Source organism: Ambystoma mexicanum, chromosome 12 (assembly GCF_040938575.1).
Source record: "Ambystoma mexicanum isolate Mex_15411 chromosome 12, UKY_AmexF1_1, whole genome shotgun sequence".
In the NCBI taxonomy this organism is placed as follows: Eukaryota; Metazoa; Chordata; class Amphibia; order Caudata; family Ambystomatidae; genus Ambystoma; species Ambystoma mexicanum.
In genome coordinates this window covers 636,749,625-636,764,031 of record NC_090936.1, presented here as the reverse complement: position 1 = coordinate 636,764,031, position 14,407 = coordinate 636,749,625, and the positions used below count along the sequence as shown (strand labels likewise).

General features: G+C 44.3%; 1 protein-coding gene across 1 annotated transcript in view; it reads left to right on the top strand.

Annotated features, from left to right (window-relative positions):
• The window catches only part of NDUFA5 (NADH:ubiquinone oxidoreductase subunit A5), a 163,995-nt gene that overhangs the window by 93,831 nt on the left and 55,757 nt on the right, over positions 1–14,407 (top strand). The window contains exon 3 of the mRNA XM_069629109.1: positions 5,962–6,078. Within this exon, the coding sequence (XP_069485210.1) occupies positions 5,962–6,078 (117 nt within the window). The remainder of the gene's footprint in view (positions 1–5,961; positions 6,079–14,407) is intronic.

Genomic DNA, 14,407 nt, shown 5'->3' with positions numbered 1-14,407 from the left:
CAGTGCTTTCTCGATTTCTACTTTCTTCCTGGGAACACTCAAGAGAGTTCCCCGGGTGTGGTAGTGTAGGCGGTGACCTGGATCTGTGCCTTCCACAAGCTTCTCTGTGCTGTGTGAGCCATTCTCCGGATGAGCAGGGAGAGCAGTCCGGAATATTCACCCCAAGCTGTGGATGTTGCTTGACCCGTCCCTCGAACGGAACTAAAGGAAGCTGCTCCGAGTGGCCACATTCGTACAGGGCTGGGCTTAAATGGATTTTCTGGCATCGCACACGTCGCCACCCGGAATCTTGGTCAGTGATCCCAAAGCTCTGCACCTCCAAGGCTTGTTAGCCTGCTTCTGGTTTCTCTGGCCACAGGGGCCCCATGGACCCTCTTTCGCCCCCACAATCCACATCCTCGAAATTCATGAGGTTAAAAACACGGATAGTTGTATTGCACTGCATCCTATAAAATAATAGATGACTTCCAATCTGGTTATTTATAAAGGTCATATACCTGCGTTTATCCAGTTTCTAATTGTTCTCAATTTTTCTGAGAACTTGTCCATAAAATAGTTTGTCCAAGATCATACAATGGACAAAATTATATCGGACCCCAAGTTTCCTGAATTTGTAGCTGGAAAACTATTGCTAGTCTACAAGTCTTTTTTTAAAGATTTTTTATTTAAAGTTTATGGAAACCACAGTAATGGCTTTGTCGTTTTATGAAGGCACAAATAAAAATCGTATTAAAGACATTACAGCTTTCATTTAAATGAAAGCATGCTATGAAGTCCAACAATTTATATGATGCTTTGCCATTTAGCCATTTTCGACCTTCTAATTTAGACAGATAAGAAGATTAAGTACTATTTATTATTTAAAATTGTAAGTCCTGAACCTTATTGTATGTGCCATTTTATGTTTATGCCTTAATTATTCTAATCATTCTTACTAAGAACTCCTGCAACAAATCAATTCATTTCTGAACACCAAAACAAAACTCGCTACATTACAAGGTCCTGAACAAATAAGCATTTGCAAAACATAATGCAAAAAACTACAGATGGGCTGTGACAAATGAAAGGAATTTGTCCCTTTTTTCCACAGGGAGCCCCCACCTCCCCTCAGTGAGACTAGCGATGTGAGTCGGCTCTCCAACACTTGGGGGTTGATGCAAGTGGAACCTCACTGGGAGCGACTCCCCTCTTTGTGGACAAGGACTCCAATTCCTGTGAGGAACACCTTAATGCCCTCCATGTGATGGCCTATATGGAACTATCTAATACAGCAAATCCTTACAGGTTTCATGAATGGGACCAAGATAAAGTAAATGTATACCATTATCAAATCGAAAGAGAAGCTGTCCCTTTAAATCACAATTGCCAAAGCATTGTGCCGAGCACGTTGAAGAGGGAGGAGATGCCATGGGGAGGCGTTGAAAGTGAGGAAGGGTGAGACAGACCGGGAAGCACCGTCTACTGAGAACACTTGAATGAGGTGGAGCTGACGTTGATGGCGAAGCCCAAGAAGTTCCGAACTGCTTCAAGCTGAAGCAGGGCGTGCTTGAAGCCCGGCGTGTCAGTGAAACAGGGAGCCGACATGGCTGGACCGAATCGCTCGTTGGTGGCGTGACCACAAAGCAATCGTGGTGGGCAGGCTGCTCAACGACGCATACACCACCTCAGAGAGGAAGCACCGAACAAACTGATTTACCCAAAGGGGAGACGGAAATGAATGCTCTCATTGCGGAAAGCGAATCGAGAAGCAAAACAAAGGAAGGACAAGATTCCAAGTACCTACGTGCCCTAGAGACATTCCCCTAGAACACTGAAGATTGTAGGGAGAACAGGAATACTGGGAAGCCAAAAGGGACTTGTTATAGAAGTAACAAAACTCGTCCCAGTACAAATGACTTAAGTGTGGAAAACAAGTTGATAACGTTGAATTATATTAATGTGTTACCGAGAAATACAGAAAGCACCAAGAGTGAAAGGAATAGAATTGCAGTGTTTGATACCTGGAAAGGGGACACTCGCCCAATATCCAGGAGACAGGGAGTGGAACACAATAAAGAGAGACACTTGGTAACTTAAGACCAGAGGGGTCCATAGGATGAACCTTATACAAGAAAGGCCACTTTGGGAAAAGAGGAAGCCTAATCATTTGGACAACAAAAACCTCAGAGAAAAGGATACGACCCAAGTACATTCAGAATCCGATAATCAAGAGAGGAGGATTCTGACGAGAGCCAGGAAGAACACTAGCAAAGAGGAGAAAAAGATAATCAGTCCCCCTAAGGGAGTTTAAGGAACTAATACAGAGAATAACACGACTATTTAAGGATTGTTAATTGATCAGATCTCTGGAAAGAAGAGAACATAAGTGCATAAGCCCAACTACCAGGCCAGGAGAAGGGAGTCCTACTCCTTTCTTAAAATAGTGGTAGGGTCACTTAGGTTTGCTTTGGACAGTGGACTGATTCTTTTGGACATATATTCACGACTGACGAGCACCATAGTAAAGTAAGCAGAGAACACCCCATAGAGATGAGTAGGATCTGTGTGATTTGTCCATAGCATAGTTTGCAGTGCAATTGATTGTAGTCCATTTCGCCACAAAACCAATTTTGCCACAGCCAAAATCAAGAAATCCATGCCCCCCACCACCCAATACACCCTCACATTCCCCCACTTAACTTTTACGCATCCGCTTTCATTCTGACCCTGCAGTGTCGGTTCTGTCCCTCCTACGCGGGTTGGATCTGACGCTGCAGGGTCTGCTTTTCATCTTTTTTCCCCCGCCTCCAATCTTGCGGAAGCGGGGACACCCCTGCTATCCCCAAAGGCAGTCACTACCGCACATGGAGAGCGGGAGACACCCCTGTTCCCAATGTTTGGTAGTGATTGACCAATTTGATATTATTATTATTATTTTTTTTTATCTATTGAATTGTACTGGCCAAATTCGTACAAATGTACCATTCGATCAATTAAAATCGATCGAATTGGGTAATACTATTGGGAAAGGTAGGCCTTCTTTCTATTTGTTAATAAACACATGGCAAAAATGTCCTTGATTGACTCGCCATGGGACGTATAAGGAATAAAGGGTGAAGGGTGCATTACAGTACCTGCCAAAACATGAATTTAGTTTTAGACACAGGTCCTCTCTCAACTGTCTACTTTGGTCACATTTTAGGCATCAGTGAAAGCATGGTCAGTTGTGTTTTTTTTTTTATTTTATTTTTTTTTTATTTATTTGTATTTTTTTGTGCAGCTCTGGCCCTACCTAGTTGGTCCCGGTGGGCCTTACACGGGTCAGAAGTGTAAAAATTGAAACAAAAGTAACAACAAAATGATTTTAGGATAGGAAAATTAGGATAGACTGGGTGGAGGGGCTGCATTGTCTATGAAGAAATGGGTATGTTTTCAGTCGCTTGCGGAAAGTGGTGATGAGAGTGCAGGGGCAGGGTGTTCTATGCTCTCTGTGCCCACTGGGTAAATGTTTGTTTGTGCATGTTTGCATAGCAGAGTGTGTAGTAGAACATGCTGGCTAGCTTGTCTAGTGTGGGTGATGTTTGGAAGGTATAATGGGGTTTTGAGTTGGATTGCTTTGGAAACAAGGCAGAGCCCTTTAAAGGAAATTCTCTAGTGTACGGTAAGCCAGTGGAGCTGGGTGACAGCCTGGGTGATGTATGAGAGTTTGGGTAGATGGAGGGATGAACTTTTGGCATGCAACGCTGGTAATCGCAGAGGTGTTGTGTACCTGCCCAGGCAACGGTTATAGGGCTGTAATATGCTTGCACTCATGCTTGGTGCCTCCTCACATCCACTAGTCTGGACTTTGGGGAAAAAAGGGGTGGGCGGGGAACCACCTCTTTAGTAACTGGTGCAATCGACTACCCAGCAAACCTTTTGTCTTGTGGTGATGCTTAAGAAGGTATCTGTGGTGTTAAATCTGTTATGATTAGAAATCAAATAAAACGCATTCTGACTCTCCAATGATGTTGATGGACACTCATTACTTTGGAAACACTTTGTTTGACCATACATTATTTGTCTAATATACATCAGCCTGCTTGGAACGTTCTGTTAATGGATATTAATTTGCCAAGACCACATGGACTAGACTGATTAAAGAGCATTGCAAGGCTTAGGAGCTACTTGTAATGTGGGCCTTATCTGAGAAATTCATACTGAAATTAGCACTCTACCATCGCAGCAAACACTTTTGACTGACCTGCTCATTCAAGGGGTGTAAGATACTGAACGTGCTGTTGTAGTTCAGTAGTCTGTTTGGATGTTTTATCGGTTATGCTGAAGGTGAATGACTGAAGGAAGGTTAACAATTTCTTCATTAGAGTGAAGTGTTAGTTGTAAGCCAGGGCTTGGTATTCTTCTTTTCAGTGGAACACTGCTGTGGTGCAGTGTTTGCAGACTGTGAACACAGCAGATAAGAGAAATTCACCTGCAGTCTTTTAATAGGCTCACTAGTACTAAGAGGCATCCGTGGTGCTATGTGATGAATAGCCGAGTATAGGTGATACTGAATCTCTCATGTCAATGTTGGCAACAGAAGCTGAGCACACTAGAAACCAAAAGTCTGCTAGAATGAGCAGGATTATAGATTTATCATTTACTCTCTTTCCAAATGATCATATTTTGGGTATCGCTGGTAACCTTTTATTAAACAATGTGTAATGGTAGAATATCTTCTGAACTTCTTGGGTAGGCTCTACATTTTTTTAAACCAAAGCGAAGAAAAGATTAATAAAAAAAAAGTTTGTAAAGGTTTAAGAAATGTAGTGGAACTAAAGTGAATCTACTGATCTAAGTCATCTAAAAGTAATTTCCATTAGCACCCTGGCGGGGGGTGCCAGCCAATCAGGTGGCGAGGAACGCGGGCTTGAACCGCCGGTGAAAGGCTACGTTCCATACCGCCTGATGGCCGGCTCCCCCCGGTGCCATCTCCCCCACCCCCTCAAACCCCCGCCCCGTAACTGCACATGGTCAGTCACTTTTTTTTTCCCCATCCCCCCAGCCGGTCAAGTGGCACAGCGAGTAGAGCGCTCGCTTTGACATCCGTGCAGAGCCTGCTAACGCAGGTTCGAATCCCGGCAGGGCCAATCTCAGCCTTTCATCCTTCCGAGGTCGATAAATGAGCACCACACACCGTGGGTAATAATAAGCAGCGCTCAGATACCTGAGGGTTTGTAGCGCTATATAAAAGCCTAATTATTATTATTATTATTATTATTAATCACCTACTTACCTTATGCCATCAATGCACCCGATCCTTCCCCTTGCCTCCCGCAGGCCGCCATGGAAAGAGAAGATGGGTGTGTATGGGGCTATGTATGGAGCCCCGCCTTCCCTTTCCATGACACCATCTTTGTAATTTTTTTTTAGCACCCCGAGTTACCGCTTTGGTAGCCCGGGGTGCTAACGACCCAGACCCCTTGTTAATGTCCCTCGCTTCGCTCGGCCCGTTACCCCCTGTTCCAGCCCTTGGAATGGGGGCTTAACGCCACATTATAACAAGTTGTCTAATGTTATTGTAGTATTAAAATGTAATAGATCTGTTTGTTTAACCTCGCTAGTTCCAGGCTGTTCTGCTAAACCAAATCTCCAGAGGAGACCAGTTCACCCTTCCACCTTGCCAGAGAAAAACGGGCCATTTTGGGGAGAGAATGAGGGAATGAAGCCAGTTAGTTGTGCAGGGCCAACCATTCAGCATTCTACCTTGTACCCTAGGTTTTGTTTTTTTAAGAGGCTTACAACAGCTTCTTGTGCTGCCTACTTAAAAGGGACCTTGAAACAGTGGACCATATGAATGCAAGTCTGTTCTCTTTTTTGCAAACTATTGTTTCAGTGCTTTTTCAACAGGCTTACATGACTTATAACTTGTACAGAAGTAATGGTTGTTTAATGTTGGTTTGCAATGTTTTAATATTTACGCCATGTGATTTATTTTTACAGCGCCTAAGGATCCTGTACACAAAAATTCTTGCCACCCTACAGACTATTCCTAAAGATGCAGCCTATAGAAAATACACTGAGCAGATTATAAATGATAGATTTAATGCAGTTCAATCGGTAAGTTCCTGTTTGTACTTTTAATGTATAATTATAATTATTTGATGTTCTGTGCTATGTTCAGGGCATCAAAGTGCACTTCACTGATCAGGCTCATTAAGGCAGAAATATCTCTGGTTGCTTGTTCCTCTGGATCAGTTCTGTAACATTTGGTAATATCCTCTATATTTATATAGGAATTCTCTTCAAAGCAAAAAAGGTCTGGATTGGTATTGGTGGCGGTCTTTTAGGGATAGATAGATAGATAGATAGATAGATAGATATGATTGTGTGGATGGAAGATGGATGGGCAATATTGGATGCTGGATTGACATTGTGTGAATGAATGTGATTGGGTGGATGTGTAGATTTATTGTTCGGCACATGACCACGCCATTGGGCTTTGCCAGGGCTTGGCCATGCTATACAGGGTTGGGGGTGGAACTGGCACAAGTGAAGTAGAATTGGTGTAGGGATGTCGAGCTAACAGGCTTCATATGGTTGGTGTGTATGGTGGAGCCCAGGTGCACGCTGCATGCTTTGGCTGTGTGCGATTGACAGACAACGCGGACACGGAATTGCTGGATTAAGGTATTTATTGGTAAGAATATAAATTCAGTCTATTGGTTAATGTTCACCTTCTTCGCCTCTTCATAGCCTTTTCCCTGGGGCTTCTCTTAGCATAAGGTAGTCTTCCAGTGTGTCTCCTTGGTGTTCTAATAGGCCCACCACTGTCTTGCTTCTTTCTCTAGGCTCTGCTCTCCCTGGAATCATAAAAACAAGTGAACACCATTACTCCCATCCTGTGCTCCATTTTTGGTCGCCTGCTGCCCCTTCATCCAATCAGTCTCCATTGCAAATTGATCCTTTAGCACCGCCCCCCACGTCTTGGCCGCCTTTCAATCCTTACCATTGCTACTGCTTTGAGTCTACCCGGCAAACGCACATCTCTTCGGCCGTATCGTGCCTCTCTCCCTCGGGCATATTGCTCAGATCCAGCGTCCTCGCTCTGGCCTCCGTCTCTCTGTGCCATTTCTGACAGCACACGCGCTCCGGTGTCATATCGCAGCCTGTCCCCCTTGTCTCAGGGCGTACCGGCGGATCCGGCACACCTGCTCTAGGCACCTTTCTGCAATTAAGGAAAGATCCCCAGTTAGGAAGGGGGTACTTGCTGAGGGTTGAGGAGTGCTCAGGAGGGTTAGGACTGGTTTTGTCGCCTTCCAGTATGCTCCCAAAGGACACTGTCTCACAATAAAGTCACTTACGCTGCCAGTAGCCAACTCAATGTCACTCATTTTATCGACCTACCCAGATTCAAACCCATGGCGTGCAGATCACACATTGCTTTGCAGCGCATGGACTTGGATACAATAGCAGTTCTGCAAGGTTTTCAAAAAATCCCTAAGCAATCTCACTTGGCTAAAAGAAAAAAAAATGATCTCCTTTTGCACAGGCGCAATACAGCAGAGATCAGCACATAGGCTCAAAGGAAGGATGTAGGAATCCCTCACTGGAGAGGGCTTTCCAAAAGAGATGCACCCTGGGAAAGGAGGTGGCACTGACTCTGGTGACCACCATGGAAGCAAGAATTTAATCTCCCAGCCTTTTGGGTCACATTAATTCTCTGAAGGCGCAGGATTCCATATTGTAGCTTTTGACCACACCTGTTAGTCAGGTGAAATGGGATTCAGCCACTTGTAAAGTCCCTCATTGTCCATGTCATTCAACAGATGTACGATCCCATGCTGGCGCACCTGAGGTTAACAACGCAAAGGTAGCCATGACTGTAACCTCCCAGCACTATAGAATACCGCTGACAGGATGTTGGGAGCCTGTGATACATTTCAAAGTAAAAACGATGAGTGGAAAAGTTGTACTTTCTTAACTTCTTATTTAGCTTTGCCTTATAGTTACTGTTACCCACTACTTTGACCGTCTGCTGCAGCTCTAGTCTGTCTGTTCAGTATGGAGAGGTGTTTTCACAAATCCTATTCATGAGTGATCAGAATGGTACTGGGCAGTGAGCCCAAATCACCTTCTCTGAAGTCTGCTGTAGAACAATCTTCTTAACCATTGTGATGACATCTGTTGTTTGTTTGGTTAACACAAAACAAAGGAGGTAATGGCTGGAAGGTTTACAATTAATCTTAACCTCTGGCATCGCTCTGGGCAACCCCCATAGACCATTGGGAGCCTAGATATTTGATTATTTTGGTTTATAAATATCTTTACTGGATTTAACTTAACACCATACAACAGGTATTGCAATTCTTGTACATAGTATGTCATAAGTAATTTCTGAAATTAAAGTGAGGTTACCCACAACTATACCTTTAAATCTTCTCCTAATGCTCCCCAAACCAATTATCGCAATAACTAAGGGGTTGTCCTTCATCTTGGTGACAGTCATAGATGGGTGCTACATCAGTTGGTTTACCTTAATTACATATGCTGGTAAAAAAAGAGATCTATGTATAGGCAAATACATGATTTCAGAACACCATTTTAGCTCATAGCGTTTTATAATCTGATTGATAAAATGACTGTCAAGTTCATGGCCATTATCACATCTTTACTCCCCATTCCTGTTTTGATACCACACAGCAGTTTCTGCTATTTTCCATCCCTTCAAATCTTCCACACTATTGTATATCCTGGACCATTTTCATCTTTTCACGCCATTGAGATTGTTTAGTTGGTAAAGCCAAGTTGGTACATTTCGTTTTATGTGAGTTTTTTTTTTTTTCTTCCTGGGATCTAAGCCCGGAAAGCACATCTCTAGTTCAAGACCATAAACCATCATGCTCCACTCCCTCAATGTACAAAATGTGCACTTTCAATAGAACTACTGCGCAAATTTCAGCACCAGATCATACCAGTGGCAAAATGCAGGGAGCCTGTGGTATATTACAAAGTAAAACTCTGAGAGGGAAAGTTGTACTTGCTCAACTTCTTCTTTAACTTTGCTCCATAGTTACTGTCGACCACTTTCAGGAATGTATGCAGCTGTAGTCTGTCTTCTCAGATTGGAAAGGTGTGTTCACAAGTCCCTTTCACAGGTGCCCAAAATGCTGTTACTGGGCACTGAGCACAACTGCCTGCTATGAGGTCTGCTGCAGAACGTTCCTCTTGTCCATTGTGAGGACATCTGTTGGTTGTTTGATGGACAGCCTTCAATACCCATTTTATTTGTGTGGAGCTTCCTTTCTACACAAGTCCGCTGCTGTAGGTAAAAAAAATGTTGGCCATGAAAAATAATTTCACTATCACATCTTCACTTCCCGTTCCAGTTTTGATATCACAGACTCGTTTCTGCCATAGCGCATCATTTCAGATCCTCGAGCCGTTTTCAATCCTTGGACCATTTTTATCTTTCCACACCATTGCAATTCTATCAATATAGTAAGTATATCAATTTCCTCTTCTGTTTGAGTTTTTTATTTCTGGGATAAATCTAAAATACTTGTAGTAGGTCTGCATTAGTGTGATTTCTTTCTATAGCAACTCGACAAAAGTTTTGGGTATAATATCCTAGAAATCCTGTGTGACGTTAAATAAGTTCTATGTAGTTAGTTAAATTGCACCAATTCAAATGGAGCATTTTGTGAGACCTCCCGTTCATATAATAGTTTGTGCACACATGTCAGAAAATCTATTACTCATGACCCGTTCCCAGTAAGATCTGACCCAAGTTCTGTTGCGTGCACAATTGCATTAATGACCCTGTATATTTGTGATACCGTTTTCTGTCCTTCCGCTACTTCAGTTCGGCCACTACTTCAATTTGGCCAGTAGTGTATCACCTTCAAGTTCCCCCAGAACAGAGGGCCAACTTTTCCTTGTAGGCTACTTAAAGTTTCATATGCAAGAAACGGACCTACTGCGAGGTCCAAGTAATTCCTTATCTTGGCAAATGGCATCAGGACACCCTGTTCAAAATGGATACTGTGTGCTTAAGACAAAGAGTATCAGCAATTGTGGGCAACCCTGCCTAGTGAAACATCTAATCTCCCAGGCCGTTGATACATTACAGCCTCCCCAATACCAATCTTCCCCTCTGCACGCCTTCTCTAGTGTAAACTGGACATAATCTGATATTTGTTTGCGACCCCCTTCGAGTGCGTCAAGTAAGTTGCCCCATATCCCTTTCTGGATCACTGTTTCAGTAATCTCTCCTGACAAGAGAGTTGGATGCATTTCCTCTATGAACGCTAACTTTTTTCTTCATGCAAGAGTGCATTCCATTTCTCTTTTATATAATCATTATGCCCGCTGATATTCCAAGTCAAAACTTAAACGTTCAATCCCAGATGTATTGGTGGATGTCATAAGAATGTTTCAAATGGATTGTGTCCTCCCACGTATTCCTCATCTTCGGTTCTTTTTCAAAAGTCCTTGTTCTTCCTGAGTAACTTTTTCAAGCATCTCAAATCCAGGATGGGTCTCAATCCTCCGTCCTTTATTGGGATAAAAAAAAAACTGGGAGTATCACCCTTGGTTCCGCTCTGCCACAGGCACCAGTTCTATGGCACCTTTCTCCAACAGGATGGCAATCTCCTGCAGAAGGAGCGGATCCAGAACCTTGAGGGAGTGCCTCCCTGGTTGACAATCAGAAGGCCTTCTCAAGAATGGGAGGCAGTAACCTTGGGCTACTGTCTTCAAGGCCCATGCATCTGAAGTATTGCCCCTCCTTTCTTCTCTATTCTTCCAAATGCTGACTCAGCCTGCCCCCCCAAACCCCTACTACAGTCCTGTGGTCCAAGGCCTCAGAGAGGTTTTGGTGATGTTGTGGCGGCAGCTGATGGTTTTTCCATCTCAACCTCGTCCACTGCAAGGACATCATCTCTGGTCCCTTTGCGTGGCTTGGCCCTTCGTCCTTCCGATTATCGGAAGGACCGCCCCCTCCAGGATTGCGAATTGCCGCACCAAGTGACTTTGCAGTGCCTTTGATTGGAGCTTTTCTAAGGTCTCATCAGCTTTGCTACCAAAGAAGTGGGAGCCATCAAAGAGTGGCAGAGTCCCATTCCACACAAGAAGCGTATACTTCTTCGTGAGATCCTTACTGCCGGGTTAGTATCTTGGGCTTCCCAATTGGCCATGGCTCTCTTCATAGCAGTAAGAAAAGGTAGGATGGGATATTATTGAGGATCCTTATTATTGAGGACCCTTATCCAAAATAGCAGTTGGGCCATGCAGCTCAAAAACTGGAGCAGGCCTTCTCCAACCTAGATATTCTGCTATTCTACCCTACTCATAAGTGCCCTGTAAGAGGCATCTGCATGAGCAGAGTCTCGATGAATCTACCAGATCCTACATATTTGACTATTCTGAAATGAAGGCTTCGGGGACATTAGGTGTTCCAAATTCCAATACCAAAAGGAGGGGTGTCCTGCTTGGAAGCCTCAGAAATTGAGGACATTGACTTAAAAAAAATCAACTCTTGGTTTAGGTTTGTAAACCTTTGAAGTTTCCATCGATGTTGATAGCTATGATGTCGAAGACTTTAATGACGAAGTACCCGACCCGAGATTCGTTGAGGTAATCAAAGGAGGAAGGCTAGGGCTCTCCTTCTCTTGAAGTTTCAAGTCTTTTCGAGGGGTTGACGGTTTTGGGCCCAGGCTTGAGGGCATGTGAGGCGAAAAAAATGTTGACACCATTTTTAGCCTTACGAGACTGGACAGGGTCTGAGCTCTTCTTCGGCTCTCGACGGGGCGGGAAAAGCCACATTCTCAAATACTTTCAACATAAAGAGGCAAATATCCCCCTACTCAGCTTTAGAAGCTGACTTACCTGGACAAATGACCTTGCGATCGAGTGAGGAGTCTGAGGACAAAGAGCTTGATCTTTGACTCCTCTTATTGGCCTTCTTCCGTGAAGACGAAGAGTGAAGCAAACTACTCCTAGACCGTGAGCGCTTCTTAATGTGCTTCTGAGGTGGTGACTCGCTCCTAGAGCTCTTCATCATGTTGATGGGGACTTTGGAAGGGGGTTCTACCCGCAGCGAGTTTCCCCTTCCTCTCCTTCAGCGCCTTTCCCGTTGTGGACTGACCGGAAACCAGTCTTCTATCTTGTGCTTGATTCCCAGGCACCAGAGACCAATGTGGTGTGGTTATGTAATGCACTTCTTCAACCCACACTCGACACATCGCCAGTTTTTGGAGTCAACATTTGAAAAATAACCGAATACGTGGAACATCCAGTCGAAAGAACATTACCAGGGATAGGTTATTTGTTCTCCATCCCCTACCTAGCACAAAACACCTTACATAGTCTTCCAATCTCTCATTGGAGACATTGGGCCTCATTACAATTTCCCCGGTGCTGTAAAAATGCTAGTAAAAGTGCCAGCAATTTTACCACACCGGGAAACGCACATTTTCTGGTTGGGGCACTGATTTACCTCCAGCCCTGAGCTGCCGGTAAATCTTGTAACCACCTGCAAAAAAATGCTGCAATTACTGACTCCATGGACTGGGGGATTTCCCGCCGTTGCTGGCGCCTGCAATATCCCAGAAATATCGGGATATCAGGCACTGGTACTTGTAGGGTGAGTTTGCTGTTATCCACCGGAATTACCGGCAAACTCATAATGACCCCCATTGTCCCTTTACACACTATACTCCCCTTTTCCAGTAGCCCCTTAAAAGATTATAGATCTATACAACAGTCCCCTCTGAACAGTAAACCCGGATTAGAAAACGTATGCAATAACAATATGTGTGTGCTTTTCAATGTTCGTGCCCGATGTTCACCCTTACACGCCCTGGTGGGCTTGTGTTATCTATAAAAGTAACACTTTGCCTAGGTGTGGGACAATTGAAGACCTCAAACTAAACACTTATACTCTACACAAGGGGGTTTTGACTGCATACTACTGCAGCCATCCTGCCAAATAGCTGCTTAGTTTTCAGTTCTTCTTCAGATGTTGGCATGCATCTGGCATTTATCTTCCTTTGCAGTGCCTCATTAAAGATTGATAACCATACAGTGATGCATCTTCCTCAGGTATTATCTTCTTGCAAGTGTTCTCATGAAAGGTACTTCATATTGTGTTTGTTAAGCACTCCGACTATCAATGTTTTTCTGTCAATCTTCTCGGATGAGTGTGTTCTCAATGACCCCAGACGGTGTCGTTTCCACTTTCACAGGTCTCCAGTTGTACATGCCTTCAGTTCACCTGTGCCTTACAAGCCGGTTTCTGGTCTCTTGCCTTCCACCTTTCAGCGCTTGTTTTTGTTCTTCTCTGGGGCCTGCATATTGTGATGGTACAGCCATTGATGTACCTTCTCCAGGCTGCTGAAAAACAGCAACCTGATGTGGAAGACAATTGTAGATCCCAACAGGTTTTGCATTTTTGCCACTTGCATCATGTAACCAGGGAATATTGCGAGGTCTAAAATGCTGTGACTTATTTTGCCTCTTGGCCACAAGAATTCCAGTATTATCCTCCGATTCTGTAGTTGAGTACTTTTGCAATGAGGTCTCGGCTGTGCACCAGGCGGCTGGCTGTCTTCTGATCAGTGCCCTATGTGCTCTTGCAATTCTGAAGCCATGTGACAGTTTGCCTCACCCAGTCTCTTGTAGTTGCAGGTTCTCAATGTGGTTAGTAGGGTAATTTCCCTCCTTGTCCCTCGGCAGGCTTAGCATTCTGATGTTATTTCTCCTGGCCCTCCCAGACGCATCCTCCACGCTCTGCTCAAGAACTATGGTTTCATTTGGTGAGATCATCCACCTGTTTCTTGAACAAGATTCTATGTGCCATTGTCTCTGTAATTTGAGCCACCAAGGTACCCACTCGTTCCGGGATGGCCCTCAAATCCTGCTGCAGCAGCAAACCTCTACTCCTCCCCAAGTGAGTTTCTGAGCACTGTAAACACAGCCACCAGCACTGATCCTTCTCTTGCTGTCTCAAGTTGGGACAGTCCTGCCTTGTAACATTTTCTGTACCCTATCTTTTCTGCTTTGGCTGCACCTTTTCGGCGTAGATATACAGTTTGGCTTGCTTAGAGTAGCGAATTGGTCCTGCTACGCATTTGAAGAGGGCAGTGTAGTACCCTGCTATTCGCTTTATCTTCTCACTCTTTCCCCTTTTCTACTTTACTGGTCAGCTGACTGTAATCCTGTGGTTGTTGAATCTAATCTGTATCCACTTCTGACCGTACGGCTGCCTGTATAAACTTTCAGACATCTGGGAAGAGGGTCCCCAGCAGACACACCTCTGTGTGGTTTGATAGCCTGTCCTGGTACCTGTGAAGAATCTTGCAGATCCCTCACTAAAACCCTGCCTAAAGGCTCCTCCCAGGTGGCCAATGAAGGACAGACGCTTCCTGGTCCCAACCAGAGGGCCAGA